Genomic DNA, 27853 nt, shown 5'->3' on the forward strand with positions numbered 1-27853 from the left:
CAGTAGAAAGGTGCCTAAATAAATCAATATATTTCACTGCTGAGGCTATTCTCCTGTCTTCCTTCTTTCTGCCTCTTCTAGTACCATTAACTAACAAACCGGTGACCGTTGTCCTGCCTAGTGGTTGCTGCTTTTAAACAACCCTGGCATATAAATATCTTGTAAACATGTTTCTGGCTGTTCGGGGGCCTATAGAAACAGAGATTCTATTGAACGGTCTAATCTTGTCCAGGAACCCCACACAGAGCAGACACTTCCTAGCTGACAGCTTTGAAACCACCGGCCATCTGTCTGCATCTTGTTAATCCTGCAAGAAAACTACACAGAGCCTAACACATACAAAATTGTTATTTTTCCTCCCAGGTTGGAAACATTCAGCTTAATGGTGAACTTGGGCAATTAGATGGAAAACAATGAAGTGATGAACAAATGGAAATAAAGGAAAGGATTAAATGCATTTCTAAATTATACTGGTATCATCCAACCTTCAGCCACTTCAGTATGGCCAACTTGCCCACTACAGCTCCTGGCTTTGGACCAACTTAAAGTTTATTTATTGTAAATACTGCACATTTACAAACAAACGGAATTGAAATGAGAAGTTGTGTTTCTCTAGAAATTTCAGTGTACAGTGGTACCTCAGATTAAGTACTTAATTCATTCTGGAGGTCCGTTCTTAACCTGAAACTGTTCTTAACCTGAAGCACCACTTTAGCTAATGGGGCCTCCTGCTGCCGCCGCACCGCCAGAGCACGATTTCTGTTTTCATCCTGAAGCAAAGTTCTTAACCTGAACCACTATTTCTGGGTTAGCAGAGTCTGTAACCTGAAGCGTATGTAACCTGAAGTGTATGTAACCTGAGGTACCATTGTACAAATAATTCAAGATGAAGTCTTGGCTCTGGAGTTCCAGAAGCAGAATGAATCTTGTGGAATGGGACTGACCCCTCCTCCCCCTCCCTTGCAGACCTCCTAAAAGCCTCTCCAGAGTGTTGTGAGAATCTCATGAACACTCTGCTCACTCATGGTTCCCAATATAGGTGATTCCCTCCAGGAGCCATCTGAGTCACAAAACATTCTGTTCAGAAGAGTGCCCTGAGAAGCTTTCCAGGAGGCAAAGGGGACCCAAATGTCTCCTTCCACAAGCCCCCCTCCCCCGCTCAGTTGCTAAGCCATAGTTTATCAATACTCATTTTTTATTTTAAACATATACATGCCATTTCATATATGGAGTCCTGAAATGATATTAGGCTATAGACCAGGTTCATGGATACTTAACCAGGTATGGTGCATTGTATACATCTGTTGCTTAAATAATAAAACTGAAAATAAGTCGTTGTCGCCCCCCCCCCCTTTTGTAAGGATTTAACAAAATACTGCTGTTCTATGCTGGGAAACAAACCCCATTAAATTTACCCAACCATTCAAACTTGCTCAGCATTTTCATCTACTACCAGAGGCAGCTCATTTACCTCCGAGGGAAAAAGGAGTAATAATGAATTGCTTCACTGCATTCAATAGGCGTAACATCCTGCACAAGTGAATTGTCTAAATGTGAAATAAAGGAAGACGAGAGGGGGAAGAGGTCCCAAAGAAGTCTTCAAGCATTAAAATAGACTCAGCTATACAGAAAAGGGGCCAATTCAAAGGAAGTCAAAAGCAGTTCAGAGCTAGGAGCAAATTCAAAGTGTATAACATCCAGCTGGGCAACAGAGTCTTATTACTGCCTTGCACAGCCGGATCAATTTTCATCACATGAAGAGGCGATTTGGTGTAGTGTAATGGATAAGAGTGGGAGCTGTGAACCAGTCAATCTTGGGTTCAAACCTCAGCCTAGTAGTGAACCTATCAGATGGCTGTAGGCAAACCACTACCACCCAGTCCTCTATCTGTAAATGCCAGGATAGTTGTAAAGATTAATGAGGTTAATCAGCTGTGTCCAGTCAGGCAATTGGCAGGTGAAATTTCTGGCAGTCGCTATATCCTGACAAAGGTAGGATGGGGAATCCTAAACCTTACCTTCCAGAACTGGTGGAGGTGATGGTGGGGGTACTGATGAGTGGCTAACGGTCTGGGTGCAGACTACTGGCATCAATAGGGGCAACTCAGCTGGGTACTCAGCACTGAGTTAGATGGGGCACCCCATCAACACCATCAACAGATCAGGGTGGAAATCCTTTTCTCCACTCTTATCACACCATGCAGTGGTCACTAGCACTTCTCACCTAGCAAATCTCACCAGCCACTGTACGTAACTCAGGAGAAACACTCTGAACACACTGTTTAAATACTATTTGAGATGCAGGCCACATCTCAAATTTTGAGAAAGTGCCATGAACGCCAGCTACAAAATGGCTGCTGTGGGGGCACGGCACAATGCAAAATGGCTGCCACACCTAATAAAACAAGCAAAGAGACAGGACCTCAAAATGGTATGGGCATGCTTCCTGGTCTTTGGGGGAAAGGCGCCTACATCAGCTATCACCACATTTGCTCACACAAAGAAGCTCTTTGCACCTCTCCTCTGCTTTGGGTGGAAGCGCAGGTATCCAATCCTGGCATTCACTGAAGTGTGAGCAAGTTTCAGGGAACATTTCCAGGTAATAAAGGCTGAGGCTGTGCAAACAGGAACTGAGCAGAAAGAGCAAATAGATTGCGCAGATTTTTGAGGGGATACTTACTAAGACCTTTCACAAGAGCTGTAGGACGTATGGTGGGCACACTTGTGCACACATGGATCATGTTTGGAAACCCATTATACAGGCTGAATATCAGCTTTGCATGCAATTTCAATCAGGAAATCAGTCCAGAATAAAATGCTGCAACCCGCAGTTGTAAATGGAAGATTGAATTACACATTGTGACTGCAAGATTCAGATTTGATTGAAACAGATTGTCAAAATTCTAACTTTTTAAAGACTAAAACCACATTTAAAAAACCAGCATTCAAAGGGCCATTTCTGAATCTATTCATAAAAAGAAATGGTGGGGACTGTGAAATCTGTTGTGACTCATTAACAAGGACTTGCATGGACATTTTGTATGCATTTTGAACATGTACAGCTCCTAGCACAACAATAAGGGCATTATTCGTTATTAATGGTAATCCCTGCTACACATACATGTACACACACAAAACCAACAAAGTAAATTCCATAAAAGAATGCAAGGTTTTAATGCAGAACTTGTAATACCACTAAAAAAAAAACCCCACTATTCCTGCTGAGATTAAGGCTTTTATATTATTTTGAAAGGCACTGATTATCCAAATCAATCTATATGGGCTTTAGAAGCAGCTGAAGGATGATGAATGAAAATGGTATGAAAGGAAAAAGTCACATTTAAATGACAGTTTGAAGTTCTACCAACCTATCCTTTATTTCCATGACAGCACCATGAATCTTGGAGAGAAGGCAGATTTGTTTCACATTTGTTTCCCATCCCCTCTTCAAACAGCTCAGAGAGGGTAGCTTCCACAGGGTTACATTTTTCTTCTCACAACAACCCCATGAGGTAGGATAAACTGAGCATAGTGATAAACTGAGAGTAGGAAGCCTGTCATAACTCCCATTGGCCTAAGACAGCATGGCCAATGGTCAGAAATAAAGTGAGTTGTAGCCCACCAAATCTGGAAGATTACAGGTTTCCCCATCCTGGAGCTTCATAGCTGAACATGGATTTGAACCACAGTTTCCATATACAAAGCCAACACTACTAAGACTGAATGTCGAACAGAGCAATCTCTGCTGCTAGAATATTCTGAAATTACAATAGGTTAGATTACTGCAATATATTATATATGGGACTGCCTCTGAAGACAGTTCAGAAACTTCAGCTGCTGCAAAATGCAGCAGCCAGGTTGCTCATCGGGGCAAGACGGTTTGAGCCTATAACACCAATCTTGGCCTAACTGGCTGCTGATTAGTTTCCCGGCTCAATTCAAAGTGCTGGTTTTGACCGATAACACCTAAAATGGCGCAGGACCACAATACCTCAAGGACTGCCTCTTCTCATATGAACTGACCTGGACCCTACAACAATCATCTAAAGTCCTTCTTCATATGCATCCTCCATGAGAGGCTTGGAGGATAGCAAGCACAAGAAAGGGCCTTTTCTGTGATGGCTCTCCACTTATTGAATGCACTCCCCAGGGAAGCTTGCCTGGCGCCTTTGTTACATATCTTTAGGTGCCAGGCAAAAGCATTCCTCTTCTCCCAGGCCTTTGGCTAACTGAGCAATCTATGGCATTTTAAACTGGGGGGTGGGGGATATTTTGTTTGTTTGTTACTATGGGGTGTGTTTTTGTGTTTTTATATTGTAAACTGCCCAGTGGTCCTTGAATGAAGGGCGGTATAGAAATTAAATATATAAGTAAAAGGAAAAGTTATGGGTCACCACATATGATATTTTAAAAGCAACCTTGTGGGTGAAACCTTAGATTTAAAACAATCCAGATGTAATCCACAGAACATCTCTTAAGTAAGTTGTATGGAAGACAGGCTAACCTGGTGTAGTTAGTGTCTAAAGTATTAAGCTAGGACTAGCAAAACTTGGGGAACCATAGAACACACTTGGTGACTTTGGTACATTCCCCTTTCTATTAGCTTAACCTACCCCATAGGGTGATTTTATGAAGACTGTAAGAATACCTTCAACATGTTCTAATGATTCATGGGGTTGGTGAATTCATACCTCATCTGTATTGTAGATAATCTGCAAACCAGATGATATCATCTCAACTAGGTAGAGGAGGAACAACGACACAGCATTTATCTGTTAAAAGGAAAAAAGGACAAGAATGGTGAGACAGTAAAAGAAATGACCCTCAAAGCAAAAAAGAATCACCTATTATATCTCATGTTGAGTTTGTGCTCCCACTTGAATAAGAAGTCCTGCAGCAAAGTTGTCAAAGAACCAAAAAAAATGGAGGTGGCTAAAGTGAAACTGTCAGAGTGAGCAGAAAGAACAGGAACAGATGGAGAATTAATGCATGTCCTGTACATGAAGGGGTATGTAAGCTAAGAGCTGTTGGCTTGCTCCTGTAATTAACTATCATCTGTTGAAGTATGGCCCATGGGAATATTAAAGCACACTTGGGGCATCAGGAGACGTACACACACACAATCAATGTTGCTTACAGCAGAATCCACACAGCATCTGTTTTAGAAGGTAAAAAAAAAACTTTTACCTGCAGTTGGAAGTTGTGAAATTAAGCAAATTAAGTTGTGAAATTAATCTAGCTAGCTAGCTAGCTGTTTTTTGGTCTTCTGTTTTAAACAAGCAGGGATTTATTTCAGTGCCATTCATGTCAAAATGCTTCTAGTAGATGCAAATGACAGTGCAGATGACAAAGCAAAAAGAAAAGACATACAGTGGAGGATATTACTGCATCAGGCAGTATACCCCCATCTCCCACCTTGTAAACAAAACATTCATGCAGCCTCCTGCAGAGGGAAATATTAGTCTCAATCAACTCTTCCGCATTTGATTAATAGAGTTTAAATTATATTTACGAAAAATGAGTTGTTTTCTTCTGTTAACATAATTATCTATTAGATATCAGCATCAACTGCCGTAGCACTGCCAAGATATTGCATCGTAGGGGCAAAAAAAAAAAAAAAAAAAAAGGCAAAGTTATCAGAGAAATGAATGCACACAAAATATAATCATTTCACAGCAGCTAAGATTACATGTTGCTTATTCATGCACCTTCCATTTGGAGATAACAGAATAGTTTCAATTTATTTATTTTTTAAAGAACTGTAACCCTCCTTTCCTGGCAGTTAATAACAATAAAATGAAGAACAAGCAATTAATTACAAACAAACATCGCTAATAAAATGGCAGGAATAAAAAGAGCAACTGCCGTTAAAATAGAAAGTTTGAAACAGCAACAACGACTAAGCAGATTATGGTCTGGTGCCGAAAAATCATGAGAGGAGGCACCACGCAAGCAGCCTTGGGTAGGGCATTGAGGGTGCTACTACCAGCTGGATTGAAATTAAGCGGTTTCAAGCTGTAACTATGATAAAATGACTTTCTTTTTGTAAGCAAGAATTTAAAGCTATAATAATTTAAGATGCGGAGATAAGGATTTGCTGTATAAACAATTTAAACTGGGTATACAAGAAGGGGAGGTATGAGGAGGTCGGGGAAATAAGTCACAAGAAAATAAGTTGTGAAATTTATGTGTTTTTAATATTTTTATGTTTGTTTTTTCTTTTTTGTTTGTATAAAATTGGAAACTCTAATAAATATCTTATATAAAAAAAGAGGGTGCTACTACCAAAAAGGCCCTTTCCCCATTTTCCAACCACTTCACCTTGATGGGGGTACCAGGAGGAGAGTGTCTGAAACCATAACAATCTGGTTTATACAGGTGCATGCCTCTTTAAGCACCCAGTTCTAAGCCATAGAAAGATGCAAAGTCTGAAACCAACTGTGCTGACTAGGGCTGATGGGAATTGAAACCCAAAACATCTGGAGGGTACCAGGTTGTAAATGCCAGATAAAATGCCAGTAGTTACTCTAAAGGTGATGATATGTATTCTGACTAACCAGTCACAGGAATCACTGTTTTATGCTCACCACAGGTTACATCCAAAAATCTTTATGATTATGGCCACATTCATGCCATATATTTAAAGCACTATGCCACTTTAAGCAGTCCATGGTTTATCCCAAATAATCCTTGGGAGCTGTAATTTAAGGGTGCTGAAAGTAGTTAGGAGACCCCTCTCTTCAAAACAAAACTACGATTCTCAGAGTAGTTTACCAATCAATCCCTTTTCACAGAGAACACTGGGAACTGTAGCTCTGAGAAGGAAATAGGGGTATCACAACAACTCTCCTCACCTTTAACAGACTACAACTCCCAGAATCCTTTGGGGGAAGCCAATGTGACTGCTTAAAATGGTGTCACAGTGCTTTTAAATGTGTGGTCTGAAGGTGTCCCCAGGCTGCCCATGCCTAGGGGGTATTTGGACTCATGATTCTGGAAGAGCAGCCCCCCTTTGAAACCAATTTTGAAGCTGAAGGAAATCTCACAAGCACTTTGAGCACAAGACTGGCATGCCACAAAGAAGTAAGTCCAACTTTCCACTAGAGATGTGCAAGACTCTGGTTCCCCTGGAGTAGGTCTCTAATTTAGATGCCAGCCACGGGTTTGAAAACGGCAGCTGGACCATTTTCTGAAAAGTGGTCTTAGCTCTACTGTTCTTGCAACAACATGTCTATTCCTAAGAAGTACATCAAAAAATCTAAGAAGTACATCAAAAAAGGTAGACAAACAATGCCAATAAATGGTGATGACTAAGTTCGATGTGAGAAGGCTGGTTGAAGGTATCTGCAACATTCAGTTCAGTTCCTTTGTTTCAGCTACTGGCCATGACAAATGAAAAAGTAGAATACTAAAAATAACACAATAAAACACATTGGGCAGTAAACGAAGAAATCCACATAAAAGAAAGCCTACAATGTATCAACAGCTCAATGCCAAACTAGGCTCAGCAGCAAACATAATGATTACAATCTGCAATACTGTGAGTCAAAGTAATTTTGAAGAAGCTTGCAGCCAAGGCAAAAGTAGCCATTCTAGTGAAAATTTCCTCATGGCAATTATCCAGGAGAAACTCTAATTTCCATTGGCTGGACAAATAAATTTCTGACCATAAGCAAACATGACAAAAGCAGGAAGGAAACTTCATTTGTAAATCACAGAAATGTGAACTATGAAAACCAAAGCTAAAAATTAAATGAAAAAGCAGTATCAGAGTACATTAAGTCCTTCTTATTAATTAAGCTGTTTCCTAGTAAGTGAAGCTAAAACATGTACAAAATTACAGAATACAGCATCAGATGTTCTCAAATTTTATTTATAATACAAATGGTTTTTTAATATATATACTGAAATTACTTGCTGACAACAGCTTGTGTTGCTTCAAAGAAAGCAACTTTTGGCCATTGTAGTGCTATTTTATTCAATAAGATATACAGCAGAGAGTTGGGCTACAAACAGCTTGCTTTTATTGGTATGTTAAAGCGGGAAAATCAATTTGCCAAGCTCCAGAGTTTGGCACATCTTTAAAGAACTCTGGTCTTTAACTGAGCAGCAGGGGAAAGGAACAATACTCAAAGCCACTCAGTCCCTGAAGTATATTTAAGAATTTTATTTCATACCTGAAGATGTCCATATTCCTTGTGGGACAAGACTTCATCACCTGTGTGGGCACTGAAAACAGAATGGAGGCATTTGGATGGCTTAGGGTCTTGCTTATATTGTTGAACCTTTAGAGAGAGAAAACAGAGATGATACTCCTAAATAAATATACAGATTATTATGTTTCTATCATGAAAGTATCACAAGGCACTGAAGATTATAATTGTTGGATTAACTTTTTTTATCAAACAAAAACCCCATTATGCAATGTAAAACACTATGCTCTAAATATAAAGCTAATTCTAAAGATCACCTACTGGAGCGGTAAAACCCATATTCTTACCAGTCTTATGAATAAGAGCCAGACAGCAAAGGTGGCAGGATCCATCTCCAAACATAAGCTTTCTTCCACATGGTTGTTAAGGGTCCAGAATGGCCTATCACATCAATGGACTGGAAATCCTTCCCTTTCTATGCAATTTCCACATGGCAATGGAAAATGTGGCATTATTATTATTATTATTATTATTATTATTACTTTGGCGAAAACCACTGATTTCATTTTGGGGTCTTTCCTTCCAGCTATTTTTATATCTTCCCACTAGAATTCTCACTACAGAGAGATCAGAAGCAGGTCAGATTCCCCTGTCTTTCCACCGTTCCCCTTTTTGAAAGAGAGCGAGCTGAGTGGCAAAACCAATATACCCTGTGGCGATTTCAATGTGAGAAGTCCTTTTAAACCTAGCAGTCTAGACTCTTCCCGACTCCCAAAGCGAGTGGGGAAGGAAGGGGTCATGGAAGCCCAAGGCCTTCTCTGGATTGCTCAGGATTATTTTTTTAATGATTCCCCTCCGCAATCACTTCTCAATTCCCTCTGTGCCCCTCTAGCCTCGTGCTATGGTCCCCCATTTACACATTTTTCACCTGTGGCCCCCACGGAATATCCTGGGGGGCCCCAGGGGGGCCATAGGCTCCCCAGTTGGGAAACACTGGCCTGGAACCTAGCCTGTGGGTTTTTTCCTCCCCACATAGAAAGTGTATAGAGAACATAAGATATTTAATTAACTGAGTGGTTCATCTCATTGATCTTTGGTGCAGGTGATGAAAATGAGTAATTTTGCTACCCTAAGAAAGGTAGCTATCTTCACTAGACAACTGAAACAAATGTTTTATCATCACAATCAGGAACTACACTAATCTCTTCTATGAATCCATCCATCTTGATTATTGTTTAACCACAGACAATTCTAACTTACTTGAACTGGCACATGGAAAGTAATAAATCCTGGGCATATGCAATCAACAGAAAAAGGCTGACATGACTAAATGAGGTCAAGCACCATCATTTTTTTAAAGTCAACAAAAGTATACCCCTGTAAACAATACTGATATTTGTAAATTATTCAAAGCACGTAATATCTGCAAAAAACTAAAATAAAAATGTAGCAGTGTGGAGTGCTCCTTCTGAGGATTCTATGAAATCTTGCCCTTTTCCAGGAGATTCCATTAATGTTCCATTCCCCAGTTTTCCATTTCCTCCAGTCAGCATTACATACCCAATTGGTTGTCAATGGGCAATTTGCCCCTTTTTGCAGATTTTTTTTAAAAAAAATCTTCTGCAAAATTTGGCATTCCAAAAGAATTTCATCTTCCCAATCAACACATTTTGTATCATTTATTATTTATATGATTTTCTTTATTTTCAGTGTGTACACTCCAACTAACAATTACGCAAGGTGGCTTACAATAGAAATGTAAACGCAGTATCCAACAGCAACTTCAGCAAAAGCACAGAGCAATCAAGAATGTGCTGTGTTGCCACTCCACCAAAAGGCAGTAGCAGCCATAATACATGACAAAGAGCCTTCAAAGGTTTATTTCCGCTTTGTTGGACTATCTGCATCTTAGATTACTAACCAGAAACAGCTTTCAAAAGGTGACCCATCCCTCACTCCTCAAATAAGATATGTATAGATGATAGATAGATAGATAGACCGTATTTTTCGCCCTATAGGACGCACTTTTTCCCCTCCAAAAATGAAGGGGAAATGTGTGTGCGTCCTATGGGGCGAATGCAGGCTTTCGCTGAAGCCTGGTGGTAAAAGCTATTCAAAAGTGGAATGGACTCCTTCGGAAGGCAGTAGACCCTCCTTCCTTGGAGGTTTTCAAGCAGAGGTTGGATGGCCATCTATCATGGATACTTTAGTTGAGATTCCTGCATTGGCAGAGTACTGGCCTAGATGACCCTTGGGGACCCTTCGAACTCTACAATTCCATGATTCTATATATTTATTTGTCAAATTTGAATCTTGCCTTTCCAACAAATCGTGCTCCAAGAGGCTAACAATAATAAAACAAATACGATACAAGATTATATAGAAATATAACACTGGGCAACAATTTTTTACTTTTTGAATGTTGTCTAGATTTCTACAACTGATTTAGGGTATTTTTGCACTGCTGAATCAGGAAATGCCATCCGTTTCTCTCCATCAGGTCAGGTTTACTGTAAACTGAATGGTGGGCATTGATAAAGGTAAGTACATGTAAATTGCATGTTGCTTCACCATTTTTCAAACTTCAGGGCTTGAACTTCCGTTTCTTGGAACTCCTGGAATGCTCAGCGGCAGGGAGGTCTCTCTTCAGAGTCCAGCAGTAGTCAGCCATCATGACTGCGTCCCAGCGACCCTGATACCTGGTCTCCATCTCTTTCATGTCCTGATGGAATCTCTCCCCCTGCTCGTCACTCATTGAACCCAGGTTCTCAGGAAACCGGTCCATATGTGAAAATAGGTAGTGCACCTTGACACTCATGTTGCAGCCTAGGTTTCTGAAAGCAGTCAGCATGTTGTTGACAAGTTCTGCGTAGTTTCTGGCCTTATTGTTGCCAAGAAAGTTCTTCACTACCAGAACAAATGCCTTCTACACTTCCAGTTCCACTTCGTTCATTGAGTTTCTGAACTCTGGATCTCTGATGAGCAGATGGATCTGAGGACCATCAAAGATGCCAGCTTTCAACTTCTCCATGGTCAATCCTGAAAAAGCCTGGCACAAGTAAGTGAAGCAGTCACCATCCTTGTCCAGAGCCTTGGTGAACTGCTTGATTAAGCCGAGCTTGATGTGCAGCGGTGGGAAGAGTATTCTGTCTCTGTCCACCAGAGGGTCGTTGATGACGTTCCTTTCTTTGAAAGGCACCAATTTCTCCTGCACAGGCCAGTCCTTCTTCATGTAATGCTGAGCACGGTCCCTACTATCCCACATGCACAGAAAACATGGGTACTTGGTGAAGCCAGAGTGTTGTCCCAACAAAAAGTTCACCATCTTTAGGTCAACACAGATAAACCACTTATGCTGATCCCAGTCACATCAACAGCGCAGAAGTAGCAGTCAGTGACATGGTTTTATGACTTCAAACTGATCCCTTTTCAACATAATCACCCAGAACTATCGGACCTGAATACTTCTTGTCATTAAAATAATCATTTCCAATCAAAACAATTATTCGACATGGCATTTTACCCCCACCAACTTCTTCTAAAATGCTCCACACAAGCGTACATGTGAACAAAAACGTAAAAAATGACATGTGGCCATAGCTCAAAAACTTGACCTGATTGAGCAAAACCAATGTGATTTTTGGATTCAGTGCATCAGATTCATCCTAAATCAACTGAAAAAACGCAGACAACAAATTTGTTGTTGACCAGTGTAATTGACTAATTAAGTCACCACCGCTTTGGACACAATTCCTCCTCAGAATGATGTCACTCTACCTTACAAAAGACATTTTAGTTTTTCTAACCTCCACTGAGGACAAGGCTCTTTCAGCAGTTACTAAGTTCTCTTTGCAAATATATTTAACACAAAAGCCTGCATACTCAAAACAATGCATTGGAAGTGTAACAGAGAGCTGCTTATTCTCCAGTTCCAGAAAATGCTCTCGGCAGCTTCAGTTCTGAGATCAACATTGATCTTTTTTTCATACCAAAGACATCTCAACATGTAAAGATTGTATCAGTTTAGCAAAGCAATATGGGCCTCAAATAATATTTCAGTGCTCTATCATTTGTATCTCCCTCTAATACACATGAGATCAGAGCTTAAAAATTTCAAGACAACCATTATGCAGAGGGAATACTAAGTACAAAGGTATAAAAAATTATTTAGAAAAAGAAACAATGAAGGAAACAGTATCAAGGTCCTTAAACTCTGAAGCTGTTAACAGACAGCCAATTTAAAAATACTAGGTAAAAAGGCAAAATTGATAACCTTTAATGATTAGGGAGGCATGCCATTTGGGGATTAACATAAATATTACAGGATTAGTATAAAGCAGGAATGAGGAATCCATGGACCTCCAGATGTTGGTATACTACAGTGCCCACCATCCCAGCATATTGGCCATGTTGGCAGGGCTGATGGGATTTGTACGCCAATGACGACTGGAGAGCCACAGCTTCCCCATTCTTGGTATAAAATGAAGAAAAGCATTTAACAAGTTTTGGACAGATGCCAGAAAATGTGCTGGTTTGTGTGTGCGCACATGTGCAAACACACACACCACTAAGATTACAATATTATGTGCACTAGGCAAGTTGCATTAAATTCAGTGGGACTAATTTCTAAGTAAGCAGGCACACTATTGGGCTAAGGGTCCCAGCCTGTTAGAATTATCCTTACACTTTTTTATGAGGATTTCCAACTCTCATGTTCAAGAAGAAGAAACATATACCTAATAATCAGAAGTGGATCTGAGTGAGGTTCGGGCTCAAAAGTACAGAGAAAATGGTTTAGCAGTATGCTGCCTTAAATCAGGTCCATTGAGATACACCTTGGGTATTTGCTAGAGCATTCATGCTGTAAATAAATGATGAAGAAGAAGAGGAGGAGGAGGAGGAGGAGGAGGAGGAGGAAAGGTCCAGATCCATCTAGTCTAGTATGGCCTGTTTTGTTCTGAATGTTGTTGTTTAGTCGTTTAGTCGTGTCCGACTCTTCGTGACCCCATGGACCAGAGCATGCCAGGCACTCCTGTCTTCCACTGCCTCCCGCAGTTTGGTCAGACTCATGTTTGTAGCTTCGAGAACACTGTCCAACCATCTTGTCCTCTGTCGTCCCCTTCTCCTTGTGCCCTCCATCTTTTGTTCTGAATAGCAATGGTATTTTTAAATAACAGGGTAAAGGTAAAGGGACCCCTGACCATTAGGTCCAGTCGCAGACGACTCTAGGGTTGCGGTGCTCATCTCACTTTATTGGCCGAGGGAGCCGGCATACAGCTTCCGGGTCATGTGGCCAGCATGACTAAGCCGCTTCTGGCGAACCAGAGCAGCGCACGGAAACGCCATTTACCTTCCCGCCAGAGTGGTACCTATTTATCTACTTGCACTTGATGTGCTTTCGAACTGCTAGGTGGGCAAGAGCTGGGACTGAACAACGGGAGCTCACCATGTTGCGGGGATTCGAACCTCCGACCTTCCGATCGGCAAGGCTCTGTGGTTTAGACCACAGTGCCACCCGTGTAATAACAGGGTAGGTGGGGTTAAAAAAAATCACACCTATGACCTATCCCACAAAAGGATATGGATAAAATTGGATAAACCCTTAAATATGTTGCCTTGAGCTCCTTGGAGAGATTATATATAAAATGTGATAGATAACCTGTATATCTACTATTTACTTAATAGCTATCCATGCATTTTTGTTATTCCTATTTGCTTTGGAATTGCTATCTTCAGCATGGCACTGTGCACCATCAAATAACAGCTTACAGAAAGTGTTTAGCTTATGCTTACTAAAAGCTAAAATTAGAGAAAACACAGGACTGCAAACTCAGTTCACTTGTGCTATTCCATTTATGATTAAGTGAAGCTTATTGCAGGCATCTTCAATCTCAAGATATTGACATTGCTCACATACATAAAATGAAAATATAGGCCATGGTGTAACTATTGGTATATTAGATTACTCCTTCAAAATTCATCAGTTATGGCGAGATGAGTTGGATTTTTACACTGCCATGCTGTAAATGACTGCCACCATTAGCACAACTGGTTACCTCTTTGTACTCTGGAATGAAATTAGTTCTACTGTAGCATAACATTTGAAAAGATCTTTCTTGATAATGATGTGCAATGTCAAGCCTGGGTAGACAAATTATAGGCTTGTTAAATAGCTCTGCCATCAACTAATGAATACATTCACTTTCCTATTTGTTATCATTTTAATGCATTCTTTTCTTGGCAGAGTATTCTCAAGTTAGCTGCATGCATAGGTATCTCAAAGACTGAACATATGGAGAAAGTGTGTGTGTGTGTGTGTGTGTGTGTGAGAGAGAGAGAGAGAGAGAGAGAAGAGGAGAGGAGAGGGATTCAAATAAGACAAAGAAATATTGTTTCCCAAAGTCCATAAATGGAAAAGATCAATTATGAAAACTGAGCCATACAGTGATATTTCTATGAACACCCAGTCTGCAAGATATTACCCAGGTCATGAGTGCATCCATTTCCCTAGCTGGAATGTTCAAACAAAATCCACTTGAATGATGGCATCTAGACAGCAGGTTAAGGCTAGTTGTAAGACTGTGAAGGCCCAGCTTCAGCCCCACAGGAAAGGTTGGAGGCAATTATCTGCCCAGGCTGCTTTATTTGGCAAATGGCCATAGCTCAGTGGTAAGGCAGATACGCTGCATGCGGAAGACCCCATGCAGTGATTGTGAAGAAGCTTCTGCGTGAGGGAAATATCTGAAAGACTGAACTTTAGGGAATTAATGTTACTGTTACTTTTACCTTTGTTGACTGGAGGGAGCCAGGGGAGACAGAAGACAACTGGAGTGGAAGGTATTACATTGATTTTTTCCACTATATCATACTATGGCCTTGGAAGGATATAATAAGAAAAAGAGACCTGGAGGTCAATTACAGTCTCCAACCCTGCTAATTCTAAAACAATATAAAATTGACAACTTCATGCTAGGTAGTTCTGGCACCCTGGCATCCTCCCTTTCTACATTGATGTACCATGATTAACACAAGGTCGAGTTTGTTTCTTACGGTTCACTTTATTACACTGTTTAAAAATATATATATGGGGAGGGGTGGGGAAGAACACCTAGAAAAGTGAAAGGCTTGGGCATGCCTAAAGTAGCTTTTTGACCCCAGCTTTTCTGCTCGTGATAAAGTACTAGCGGGAAACTAAGACTTTAAAAAGTTATTATATGGGAACATCCTTCGTTATCTTCAAGCAATATCCAATAATTACCCTTCAGGAACAAGTTCCAGTTTCATTACAGGGAAAATGGTCTCCACATACAGAGTAAATGGAAGGAAAGAAAGTTGTTCCATTTTTGAAGAGCAAGACAAGATCCTCTTGGGGACATGAGCTCATAAATAATCTTTCCTGAATTATCTCTATCAAAGATGTTTGCACAGCACCTTGTCAAATCAACCCATACAGAAAGGAGAGAAATACCTTACTTAAAGGAGACCTTGTCACATTGAATTTTTCAAAGCAGATAGATAAATAAAAGACATGTCAAGTGAATCATTCTTTTAATAGCATGGTCTGAATTCATTCTTAAAGTTCCATGCTATTTTTTTTAAGGTTTAATGAATGGGACAATGTGTTTTTATAAAAAAAAAATACAGTCATACCTCGGAAGTCAAACAGAATCCATTCCAAAGTCCATTCAACTTCCAAAACGTTCAGAAACCAAGGCGCAGCTCCTGCAGCCAATCGGAAGCTGCGGAAGCCACGTTGGATGTTTGGGTTTGCGGCATTCGGGAGCCAAAACGTTCAACTCGCAAGGCATTTGGGATCCAAGGTACGACTGTATTTGTTATCCCTTAAGATCTTTTCCCCTCACATAACTAAAGAGATGGCAAATGTGCAAAGATTTTTAATCTCTCCCAAACAGCATTTAAAAGGAGATAAGTTAAAAGGTGAGCTCGTTTGCTAGTTCATACAAGTCAACTGCATTGGACAATGTTGTTCTGAGGACATGTTTCCCTCTCTACCGACAGAAAAGTGTTGGGATAGCCCCAATTGTTCAGTGTGTATCCCATACACAAATGTTACACCACAATATAGTTTATTGATTATATATTTATTAAATGTATTTTCCCAAGTTGGGATTCAAGGTGGTTTACATTTAGAACCAGCATTAAAATACAGTTTGCCCTGATAGCCCAGGGATCAGCATCATCTGCTCCTAAGTTTTCAAAGGCCAGTCTAAACAGGAAGGTCGTAGCCTGCCAGCAGAAGGATAACAAAAAAGAAGCAAGTCTAAACACTCCTTGGGGGAAATTCCACAATATGGCAGTAGCTGCAGAAAAGGCTTCCTCTCATGTCACCACTAACCATACGTCTGATGTTGATGGGACCAAGAGAAGGTGCTCACCTGAGGATCTTAGCACCTGGGCAGGTTTGTAAAGGGAGATATAATATTTACAGTAACTTGGGCCCCAAAGCCATAAAGAGCTTTAGAAGTCATAACCAGCATTTTGAATTGTCCCTGGAAATGGACCAGTTGACACATGTTGTAACCAGAATGGCAGAAAGATGCTTCCTAACACTAAGAATGGCTGAGCAACAGAGGTCATACAAATTCCTTTCCCAGGTGCTTTTAAGAATGTATTGACATTTATTGAAGGTGATTTAAAATCTCAAGAATCCTAGTTGGCTGCATGGCTCAGTCAGTTCCAACCATACAATGTAAGCTAATTTGTACAAAAACGCTGCTGATGTAAGCAGTCTACTCATGTGAGCCATATAACAAGGTTGGAGCAAAAGCAAACAAAATCAACTGCTCCCTCCTAGAACTGGAAAATGCCACTTTTCAATTCACAGAAAAGAGCAGACTATTCACATTCCCTGCTCCCATCTGTACATCGCTCACAGAACAGCCTTGTAAATGGCTCCCACAAGTCGTTGTTGTTGTTGTTTATTTATATCCTGCCTTTTCCCCAGACTAGGATTCAAGGCAGTTTACACAAATTAAAGCAATACAGATAAAACACCAAAGGCTAAAAACATATAAGATAGTTAAAAAGCAATTAAAATATAATAGAACTAAAAGAATATAAAAACAGATCTATTAAAATACAGAGAGTAAAAACAGCACAGCACTATTTAATAATCCTTTCCTTTAAAAAAAAAAGTCAGTCCCCAAAAGACTGTTAGAATAAAACAGTCTTCACCTGCTGGCTGAAAGACAACAAGGAAGGATCTTCTAGTGTCTTGTCAAAACCAGTTTTCGGGGGGGGGGGATTTCCCAACTCTATAATTTGATAGTCTATTTATTTATTCCATGAAATTTACACACCACTTGATCGTAAAAACAACAAAGCTCAAAGTAGTTTATAAAAGGATAAAATAAGAAAATCGGGGGGGGGGGGATACAACAATCCTTTAAAACATACCAAAGTTAAAATACCAAAAGAATTGTATATTTTTTCCATAGTGTTCCAGCTTGCTGTGCATTTTCAACATTACTTAAACCAGCAAGCTCCTGTCTGTTGTTTGCTTAAGTTCCAAGAGCAACTGAAAGATGGGATTTCTGACATATATTCAGTTCATTTACAACATCAGGTGCTTCTTCGCCTTCAGCTTTTAAACGCATTGGGCCCAGAGCCTGGGAACTGACCTTTCCTAGCAGGCTGCATTGTGGCATCGCACCCATTGCCCTTTTAATTTGATTCCCAGTCAGAACATTTTTAATGCTTACAATTAACTTAATCCTTTAGAATTAAGTGTGTGCTTGTGTCCACACTGCAGAGTTTTACCTTATCAGCCTGGCGCATGTAGCAGTAGAGAATTCCTCGCATACATTTTATAGCAGAATGCTCCAGCTCATGGGTCCTTCCCTTGTCATCATCAATACGCCTGGGTGAGAGAGATAACCCGTGAAACAAATTGGAAATGCATTCAGAAGGAAGTAAAAGGTACCAGCATCCCTTTCCTGATAATTAAGTATTAAGAATGCTTTATATAGTGGCACCAGCAAACTCTGATACACTCGGGCCTTATCAACCTTGCCACAATAAAGCCAATAGGTTTTTTTTAAAAAATAACAATAATAATCAAACACTATGTCTAGGTTTCAGGAAATGAAGTCAAATAAAGGTTGCCCACAAACTTGATACCCTTTTATTTGCTAGTTTCAATTATCATCATCATTATTTTAAGGTATTACTTGCCCTTCACCATAAGGTCTAGGGTGAGTTGCAACAGTTTAGAATACAGTACTAAAAAGTTTAAAACAAATTTTAAAGAAAGTAAATCCAAATAATTATGAATCATCAAAGGACAGGCAGAAACAATATTTTTATTTGACAAATAACTGTGACATATTGATGGTTTGCAATGTTGCTAATCATTTCTAAACAGTATGAAGTGAGCATAATGCATCAGATTCCTTCGTATTACTTCTGGGGACAGCACTGGGAAACAGGCCATGGCATCTTCTGCCTCTTGTGCCAATATGACTCGCAGTGTCCTTACAAAAGCCTTGCCCTCTCATTAAAAGGCTCCACCCACCTGGTGTACTTCAGTGTCATCATAGTGTTAGGGGTGGTGTCATGTGTGATTAAGGCATTAATACAGTTAGCTGTCACCTTAATACACTCAACGGATTTGCTCAGGACACTTAGAATGCCAGGAAAATTAGCTTGCAGAGTGGCATTCAGCCTTCAACATACACACAAACATACGGCTCATCCCTCCTCCTTGGCCTGTTAATGCAATTACTGTATAGCATGTGAGCTCCTTAAAATTTAATGCATTACCTGGATTACCAATGGCTCAGAAAGCGGAAACCAAAAATGACAGGAGAAAGTATGTGATGCATAGAGATATGCAGGATTAGGGAACAATGGCTGATATGCAGACTTATAGGGTTGAAAGTTCAATTGAGCCATTTTATTTGTTTATTTATTTAGAACATGCAAATCCCAGACTGAAGACCCAGAAGGCTCTCAGCGCAGTTTACAAAAAGATACACAGTACTGGGACTGTCAAGTGCCAGCAAGCAAAGATGTGCCTTCATCATGGGATGAGTGAGATTAAACTGCACTGTCCCCCATTTTTGTCCCAGATGAGAGATGTCACCAGTGGAAGCTGTGGCCTAGTAGGTGGTGGCCGAAGGGTAAAACAAGGATGGGGACAGAAAATGCTGCTGGAATAATCCCTGAACCATATGGACACACCATGTTATTGACACTCCTGGTATTATCTTCTCATAAAATATAGACGGTGGTAGTCTGCTAGTGCCTGGGAGACCAAATTTCGAATTCCAACTTGGTGATTGTTCATTAGCTGGCCTGGGGGCTAGTCACCATCTCTTAGCCTAACCTACCTTGAAGAGCTGGAGATGTGGGGACCATGTATGCCTCATTGGACGAAAGGTGAGATATAAATGTAATAATTAATAACAGTGCCCTGCATTAGTAAATCTCAAGCACCAGGCGAGTTAATAATCACTGTTGCTCTACTATATCAGAGGGTGGGGAAACTGAGGCTCGGGGGCTAAATGTGAGCCTCTGGGTCTCTCTATCTGGCCTTTATGACTCTCTGCAGGCCACACTCACTAGCCCCAGCTTCACACCCTTCACAAGTGTCTCTGCTTGTCAGAAATATATGTCTGTGAAGTGCAATAATCTTGCTTGCCTGGATAGAGACTGGTGTAATGTGTGCAGGTGCCAGAAACCTTCGACAAACATAGGGAACCTCTGACTTGTGAATGGGTGGAATACTGCCTTTTGTACAAAGGACCTGCATCCATTGCTCTGCCCACTTTTGCCTCTGATCCCTGCATACCACTAGCATGCACTGCCCAAAAGTTTCTACATGAAGGAATGTGATCCTTGGGCTGAAAAGGTTTCCCTCTCTCTGTGCTACATGAATGCTTTCAATCACCACAGTGTAAGAGAGTCTAAGGCCAGAACTGAGTACTGTGCAACTGTGCACTCACTTTCAGACTTATTTCAATACTACTTGTGTGAGCTGCGCAACAAAGGTGGAGAGAACACACAGGAAATCAAAGCAAAAGCTCTCAACCTAGAGTAGGGAAAGCTTCTAGGAAGATCTTGTTTCTTTTGACAACATAGAAAGAAAAAGTAACATCTGTACAAACCTTCAGATCATCGCTACCTAGTTCTGCATGAATCCCATGGGGAGAAGGAATTAAAGCTATAATGAAAGGAAGATGTCAAGGATTTCTTCCAGAGGCACAAGTAACAGAACGCAGGAGACATTCTGGCTACCTTTTATTCACCAGTTTTAATATGTTCAGTAACTGCATTTATTACTAAGTGTTTTATAATATTTTTAGAAGCAGTGGAATGAAATTAAACATATAAATTCTAAAAGCTGACATTTCTATCTTGTAATTAAATGGAACTCCTTAGGAGGTACTTTGCTGGTTAAGAACCTTTGGGTTTTGATTTGCAGTTACCAAGGGTACTTCAGACAGAGCTGTCATTAAAAAAAAGAGAATAGGACAGGCTTTTAAAAGGTGAGTAGGTTCACCAAGAGGAAAAAAAACAGTCTGAGGAATCAAACAGTAGCAAATGAATATTTCAAGAGAAGGCACTGATAGAGCTATCCAGCTTTCAAAAACAACAAAGTCTAAGTTTAAACCAGGAAGAAAAAAAGATTTCATTGGCATATAAGTTGTTTGGCACAGAGATCATCCACACTTGATGCAAAGTCTGTGCAGGAAAACAAAATTATAATTAGCTCTTCAATGAAAATCTAGCAGAGCTAGAGCAATGCTCAAGAAGAAGAAGAAATTATCTCCCTACTGTGTGATGCTGACTGGATATAGAAGTAAATTATTCAGCATTCCCAAGTCATTTTTCTTCCCTCATAAATATATCAGTTAAACTAACACCACCTTCCTGTGTATCACACATTAGAAAAAGAATGCAGAGTTTGATGACCACAGGGAAGCAGTATTTTAAGGAAATAAACACCTTTTCGAATGAACCATAAAGAAATTTTCAAGCATTAACCCAATCTTTCTTCATATCAACAAATTCCTTGGTTGTTGTAGAATGGTTTACCCCTGCCTAAGCTGTACTGGAAGCAAAAGCAAAATCTTCCCAGAAGTCCATTAAAGCACACAATATTCTTGAACAGGTTGTTGCTAATGTATGGGTGTTTTATTTTTAAAAAAACCCACAGACACCACCCAAAACTACAGGCAGACGCAAAAAAAACATGGTTGTATCCAATGTTGTGCGAAGTTAAAGTAACTTAGCAGTATACTTGTTCTGCTAGTGAAATGTTTTGCACTAGCAGAACTCAGATGCACAAGAGAATGCATAAGAAGGGTACTTGTGATTTGTTAACTTTACTGTGCAACAGATCGCACAATCAATTTGGGGATGGGCCATAGTTCAGCAGTAGAACATCTGTTTTGCATGCAGAATGTCACCGGTTCAATCCCTGGCATCTCAAGGTAGAGCTGGGGGAGACTCTTGCCTGAAATCCCGGAGAGCTGCTGCTAAGTTAGTGTAAACATACTGAGTTAGATGGATCACCAGTACAACTGTTGCACTGGGTTCCTCTGTTGCACAACATTAGAATTCACCTGTCCACTAGCAGACACAGAATATTGAGCTACAGCCATTGCATACAGAGTGTGGAAATTGTTTCAGTGTAGCTTTTGCACCATATGGGTAACATCCTTCAGGCCATGTGAAAAGAGTTCACACTGTGGCTTCTCCACATACCATCACAGTGACAGTTTCTGGGAGTGGAGATGCTGACATGGGGAGGAGTCACTGCAGTGATCTAGAGATTTGATCCCATGCCAATAAGGTAATGTGAGAAAGGCCTTTAATATTCATTTGCATTCCTTTATGGATATGAGAACACTATCTGAAACTTGAACCAGAGACTCCAGGCAGTGCTGACCTTCCTGAAAAGGCTCAAATCTTTGAAATGGCAGCAGGTAAAGGGCATACTGGACTCCCACTTTAAACCCTGACAGTGGTACTGAAAATCTGACATTTGAAATACAGTACAAAATTCATGAACTGCAATAGGGCATGACCTCAAATAATTAAATAAATGTTAAAAGGGATTAATAATTCAGTGGGAAGCATGAGCAAAACCATAGTGGCAAAGCTCTGGATACAAACCACACTTGAATCCCCAAAATGGTACATGCATAACTTCTTCAGTATGAAGGCATCCTTCAAAGAACATGAAGGTTGAACCTATTTAAATGAGTAGGTAGTGGGAATTGGAAGAGGAAATTATGTCTATAAAAATGATACTGTGAATGGCACCAGATATTTAATCAACCACTAAATGAGGCTGGAGCTTCCAAAACCATATATGCTGATTTTGAACACTGAATGTAAAACGTAAATTAAAATGATACCAAATGACAAGTGTGCATTATACCATGCTAAAGAAGATTTTGATTGAAAATTATTAAAGTTTGAAAATACTCCTAACTTGAGGTAGGGGAATTTCCTTTAAGTGTAAATTAGAGTAAATTGGACAAAGATAACAGGTGAACTACTAGATTAAAAGTGCATTTTAAGAGTTTGCAGAGAAAGTTATATTTTTTAAAAATAATAATAATGACAATCTATTTCTGTGGGAAGTGTTGAAATATGTGCCTGAAGACCTCAAATTCTTCCAAATTAAGAATCAAAATTGTACAGTTAAAATTAGGTGAATGAAATCACCTGCCCACATCTGCCAAAATGACACACCATTTCAGAGGACCCACAGGAACTCAAGTTTAGCTGCAGGTCAGGGGTGGGAACCACAGGCAGTTCCAGCTGAGACAGATACGCAGGAAAAATAGAATATTATCCTCCCAGCCTATGGAGGTCAATCAAAAATTTGATAACTTTCCACAGGCTGGCAGAATGAAGGGAAAACACTAGATTATGTGTTTTCCCTTCACTCTACCAGCCTCCCAAATGCAGTTGCCTGCCCTCGGGACTGAGTGCTTGATCTAACTTCTTGGACAGGATAAATTTAAAAAAAAATAAAAAATTGTCCAGTAGCACCTTAGAGACCAACTAAGTTTGTTCTGGTGCATGCACACGAAAGCTTATACCCAGAACAAACTTAGTTGGTCTCTAAGGTGCTACTGAACTTATTTATTTATTTATTTTGTTTGCGTCAGCCCAACATGGCTACCTACTTGATTCTTGGGACAGGGAAAGTCACATAACTAAAAAGGTTTCAAAATTATGTTTCCAGGAGAGTACACATAATCTCTTCTAGCTGTTCTGGAAAATGCTCATGAAAAGTAGCATGGCCAGACTGAGTGTTAGGCCAACACAATGGAGAATTTAGAACTACTGTCTTGTCTGTGAAACAAAAAAAGGAAGTTGTCTCTTCTAGGAAGACAGGAACACAGAAGTGTTAAAAGGTATAAAAAAAACAAGAACACAGAAGCATTAGTAAAAGGTACATGTAGCAGGTTTCAAATCCCAAGTGATCACCAGTAAATCCAAACATGACATGAAACCAACAGCCATTGTGTCTAAAAGCACACTGGTATTCAGGGCTTCAGATGCATTTAAAACCTCTAGAAATCTATAAAAGCTCATGGGTCAGAGGAAACAGAGGACTGCATAACATGTTGTGGAGAAACAAGCTTTTAAGCAGCCACTGTGGGATACCCAGACAATAATTCAGCTGTATGTGTGAACACAAGACACACTGATTTCAATTATTTAATCATGGGCATTTTACCTCAGGCAAATACCTGTGCCCTCCCACAGATATTTGTACTTGTGACAACAGTTCCCACTTCGTGCTTCCACACATGGCTAATGTAAGGGTGCACACCATTTTGCTTTATAGTTTGCATTACCTAACAGAATTAAAAAGCTGAAAGATGAATAGCTTAGCCAAATCAAATCTCTGATGATGTGTGGACCACTGATCCTCCAGAGTGCGCGCTCTCTCGCTCTCTCTCTGCTTCTGGGCTCATCCACACTTCCGCTTGTCCAACCACTTTCCCCTGGTGAAAGCCGCTCTTTACTGCTGAATGAGAGCAAATGTCATTCAAGTTTTCTGCAGATTGATGTTTGTTCCAATTCAGCAGCAAATAGTGGGTTTTCCCAGGGAAAGTGGCAGGGCAAATGGAAAACCGCTCAGACCCGTGCCTAGAAAAGGAGAAGCAGGGAACCTGTAAGACCTGTGCTTTCTAGGCATGGGGCAAGTGAAGTTTGAATGACACCCTCCTTGCACAACCACACATGTACTTTCTCAAGCTGAAGGTGGAAGGCATGCAGAGAAGGGACTCTTGTCAAGCGTTCAAAATCCATGAAGGAAACATATTAGAGATCCACAAACTCATTTCCTAATGGCTCTTCCAGTTTCTCTCAGACTTTTTAATCCATGGGATCAGTCCCCAGCCCAGCTTTAGTTGCTTCTAGCTCTTCCTCTTCTCTCCCAAAAGTTGTAATGAACACAAGAAGAGCCTCACTGCATCAGATTCAGTGGTCCAATATCTGGTTTCCCAGTTGCCAAACCAATGTCCTCTGGAAAGCTGACAAGGACTTCCTCATCTGCTCTAACCTCTCAACACTACCTTTTTGCTGTGCTCTCCTCCAGCCTTAGAATGCTCTGGCCCAAATAACTCCACCTGCAGCAGCTCAGGGCCACCAATTCCCCAAGGCACAATCCTATGCTGCCCTGGGAGTGTCTGAAAAAAAGAACCATCTAGGTGAAGTCAATGAGATGGTTCCTTCTCACATGAATGCCACTCATCCTCCAACATTCTTTGGCAAGAAACCTTCTTATTGGTCCTGCCTGAGTGACTCATTCATTTTCAGAGCAGAAGACCTTATAGGGTAGCAGCTCCAATACTGCTACAGCTGTGAATTAGTCCTCTGAACTGCTTCAAAGGAAAAAAAACTACCAAACTTGGGAAAGGTATGCTAGAGCCCTTGCACAGCTCAATTATCATCCTATGCATTTCATTTCGTTAACTTCTGTTCCATACTTTATACACCTGGGGAGGTAATTTGGGTTGAATTAAAATTATAGTTAAAATAGATCCTATTTTATAGATGAAAAATATTTATTGAACACTGATGCACTGTAAAACTAATTCATATTTTAAAGTATTCTCACTAGTTACTATGGTAACACCACCCTGTAATGAATCTTTCTATAGCTACAATTGCTCATCATTTATAATTTAGACAGTTTCATCATATTTAATTATGCAATGTAGTAAAGTATCATACATTAATTATGATACATTTATTTCTGCTTTCCATTTGATATGTTCATCTCCTTTTCCAAGACTGAGTTGTTTTCCATTATTTCAATTTGCCATTAATTTCTGAATTCTAGCACCAAGGCACCACTAAAGATATCCAATGAGCCAAAATCACACAAAACAACAACTTTCAACTATGTGTAGACAACAAAGCTGTTTTTATTCATTCTTACATAGGTGGAAGAATTAACAGCAGGAACTGCACAAGGACACATTTTGACTCAAAGGTTTTAACATGTTCTGTTCAGAGATACATTGCTTGGGTTAACACAATGGGCTACAGGTGGAGGACACCACAACTGAATGTGAACCCACCTAAGAATGCAAACATAAACACCTGCAAAACAAACAAACAAACAAAGCCCTCTAGGGTACCTGGGGGAAATGTTCTATTTATTTATTTCATAAATTATATTTTGATTTTCACGAACATATCCTCACAAAGTAGTATACATGATACATTAGTTATACAACAAACAAAAAAACCAATTTAAACCTTTTAAACATTCATACGACACAATCATAACCAAATCCACTCAAAGGAAAGTACAGTGGTACCCCGCAAGACGAACGCCTCGGAAGACGAAAAACTCACTAGACAAAGGAGTTTTTCGTTTTCTTAGCCGCTTCGCAAGACGCACTTCCCTATGGGCTTGCTTCGCAAAATGAAGCTTGCCCTGCAAGCTCCGGGGATAGCGGGGAAGCGCAGCGCATCTTCCCCGCTGTCCCCGGACCTCTTTTGAAGCAAGGGGCGGCAGGGAGAAGATCGCTTCTCCCCGTTGCCAGCCCCACAATCTCCGGGGACAGAGGAGAAGGCGCGTGCGCCTTCCCCTCTCTCCACGGATCCCTTTTGAACCAAGGGGCGGCAACGGGGAGAAGCGATCTTCTCCCCTCCGCCCCTTGCTTCAAAAGAGGGGGCAGAGGGGAAGGCGCTCGCGCCTTCACCTCTCTCCCCGGAGATTGCGGGGCAGGCAACGGGGAGAAGCAATCTTCTCCCCGCCGCCCCTTGCTTTAAACAGGTCCGGGGACAGAGGGGAAGGCGCGCGGCGCTTCCCCTCTATCCCCGGACGGTCTCCATAGGAACACATTGATTGATTTTCAATGCATTCCTATGGGAAACCGTGCTTCGCAAGACGAAAAACTCACAAGAAGAAAAAACTTGCGGAACGAATTAATTTCGTCTTGCGAGGCACCACTGTACTGCTGAATACAACTGGACCAAAACACTGGTTAAGAATTCTGCTTAGGTGAGGAACCTGCTTAACCAAATTTAACACTGGTGCCAATGTATCTCCTATGTGTAAGGCTGGGGAAAGAGTGTGCACATTTCCCATCTCTTGATTGTGGTAAAGGCAGCACCCTTTGCCACATTTTCACGTGGAGGAAATAGTCAGGAAGCCTACATGAAGGAATGGAAGCCTAAATTTTAGTTAGTCGGAAAGCCTAACTAAAAACTACATGGAAGGAATGAGGTGAAGACTTCTGGAAGCTGAATCGTTCTAATGAAGAGGCAGAGGACATGCAGTGGCACCTGTAGTAGAAAGCCAGAGGATGATCAAGTCAGATTAGTCTGCAGACATTAATGCCTGCCTATTCTACTAATGTGCCCAATGTAATAGGTATATCTGCCAAGTGTGGGAGGGACCAAAGCTCAGCGGTAGAGCACATGTGCTGCATGCAGAAGGTCCAAAATGCAACCCTCAGCATCTCAAGCGAAAAGGATCCAGCAGAAAAGCGCGCAAAAGATCTCTGCTTAAGACCCTGGCAAGCTACTGCCAAACAGAGCAGGCAAACCTGGGCAAATAGTTTGACTGGGTGTAAGACCAGGTCACACATATATGTACCACTAGTTCACACAAGCTATTTGCACTAGTTCTCCCCTACCCAGATGCTTAGGTTTTCCTATAGAAAAGCATCCCCACACACAAGACACACAGAAAGGATTGAAAATGAAGCAATTCTGTAGCGCTGCAAGACTATGATTAGAAAATCAAGTGCTAGTTATTAGGGTTTTCAAAAGCTTTCTTTTCCTTTTAAGAAAATGAATTATTGGAGTGTTTTTAAAATTAATATTATTGTTACATAGAGAGTGCCAATATTTGACAGACAAGGCAGCTCTATTTGCTGAAACAGCCTCTATAATTAAGGATGGGGGAGAAATTGGGGTCAGTTTTTGATGACTGGCATGGAACTCTGCTGATCAAATAATTTCAATGTATAATAATGATATACATTAATTACATAAATTAACTGTTTTATTCAGTTGTAAAAGAGTTTAATGGGTGTTTTGAGTTATTTGAGTATTTTCAAATATTACTTTTGAATGTTTTATTATTGGATGTCTACTGCTGTGAGTCTGCATAGTTTAGCTACTTGGTGCTTACTGAAATGGTCTCAAGAATGACTCAAGAAACTGAAAATGAGGAAAGGCAACAT

The 27853-nt window shown here is 40.5% G+C and overlaps 1 protein-coding gene across 8 annotated transcripts in view; it reads right to left on the reverse strand.

Annotated features, from left to right (window-relative positions):
• The window catches only part of PHKB (phosphorylase kinase regulatory subunit beta), a 137643-nt gene that overhangs the window by 84305 nt on the left and 25485 nt on the right, over window positions 1-27853 (reverse strand). For all 8 annotated transcript variants that reach the window (XM_082232869.1, XM_082232870.1, XM_082232873.1 and 5 more), the window contains 3 exons: window positions 17934-18033; window positions 8178-8285; window positions 4692-4772 (listed from right to left, as the gene is read on the reverse strand). In XM_082232869.1, coding sequence (XP_082088995.1) covers window positions 4692-4772; window positions 8178-8285; window positions 17934-18033 — 289 coding nt within the window. The remainder of the gene's footprint in view (window positions 1-4691; window positions 4773-8177; window positions 8286-17933; window positions 18034-27853) is intronic.

This window comes from Podarcis vaucheri (assembly GCF_965113315.1).
Source record: "Podarcis vaucheri genome assembly, chromosome: 7".
Lineage (NCBI taxonomy): Eukaryota > Metazoa > Chordata > Lepidosauria > Squamata > Lacertidae > Podarcis > Podarcis vaucheri.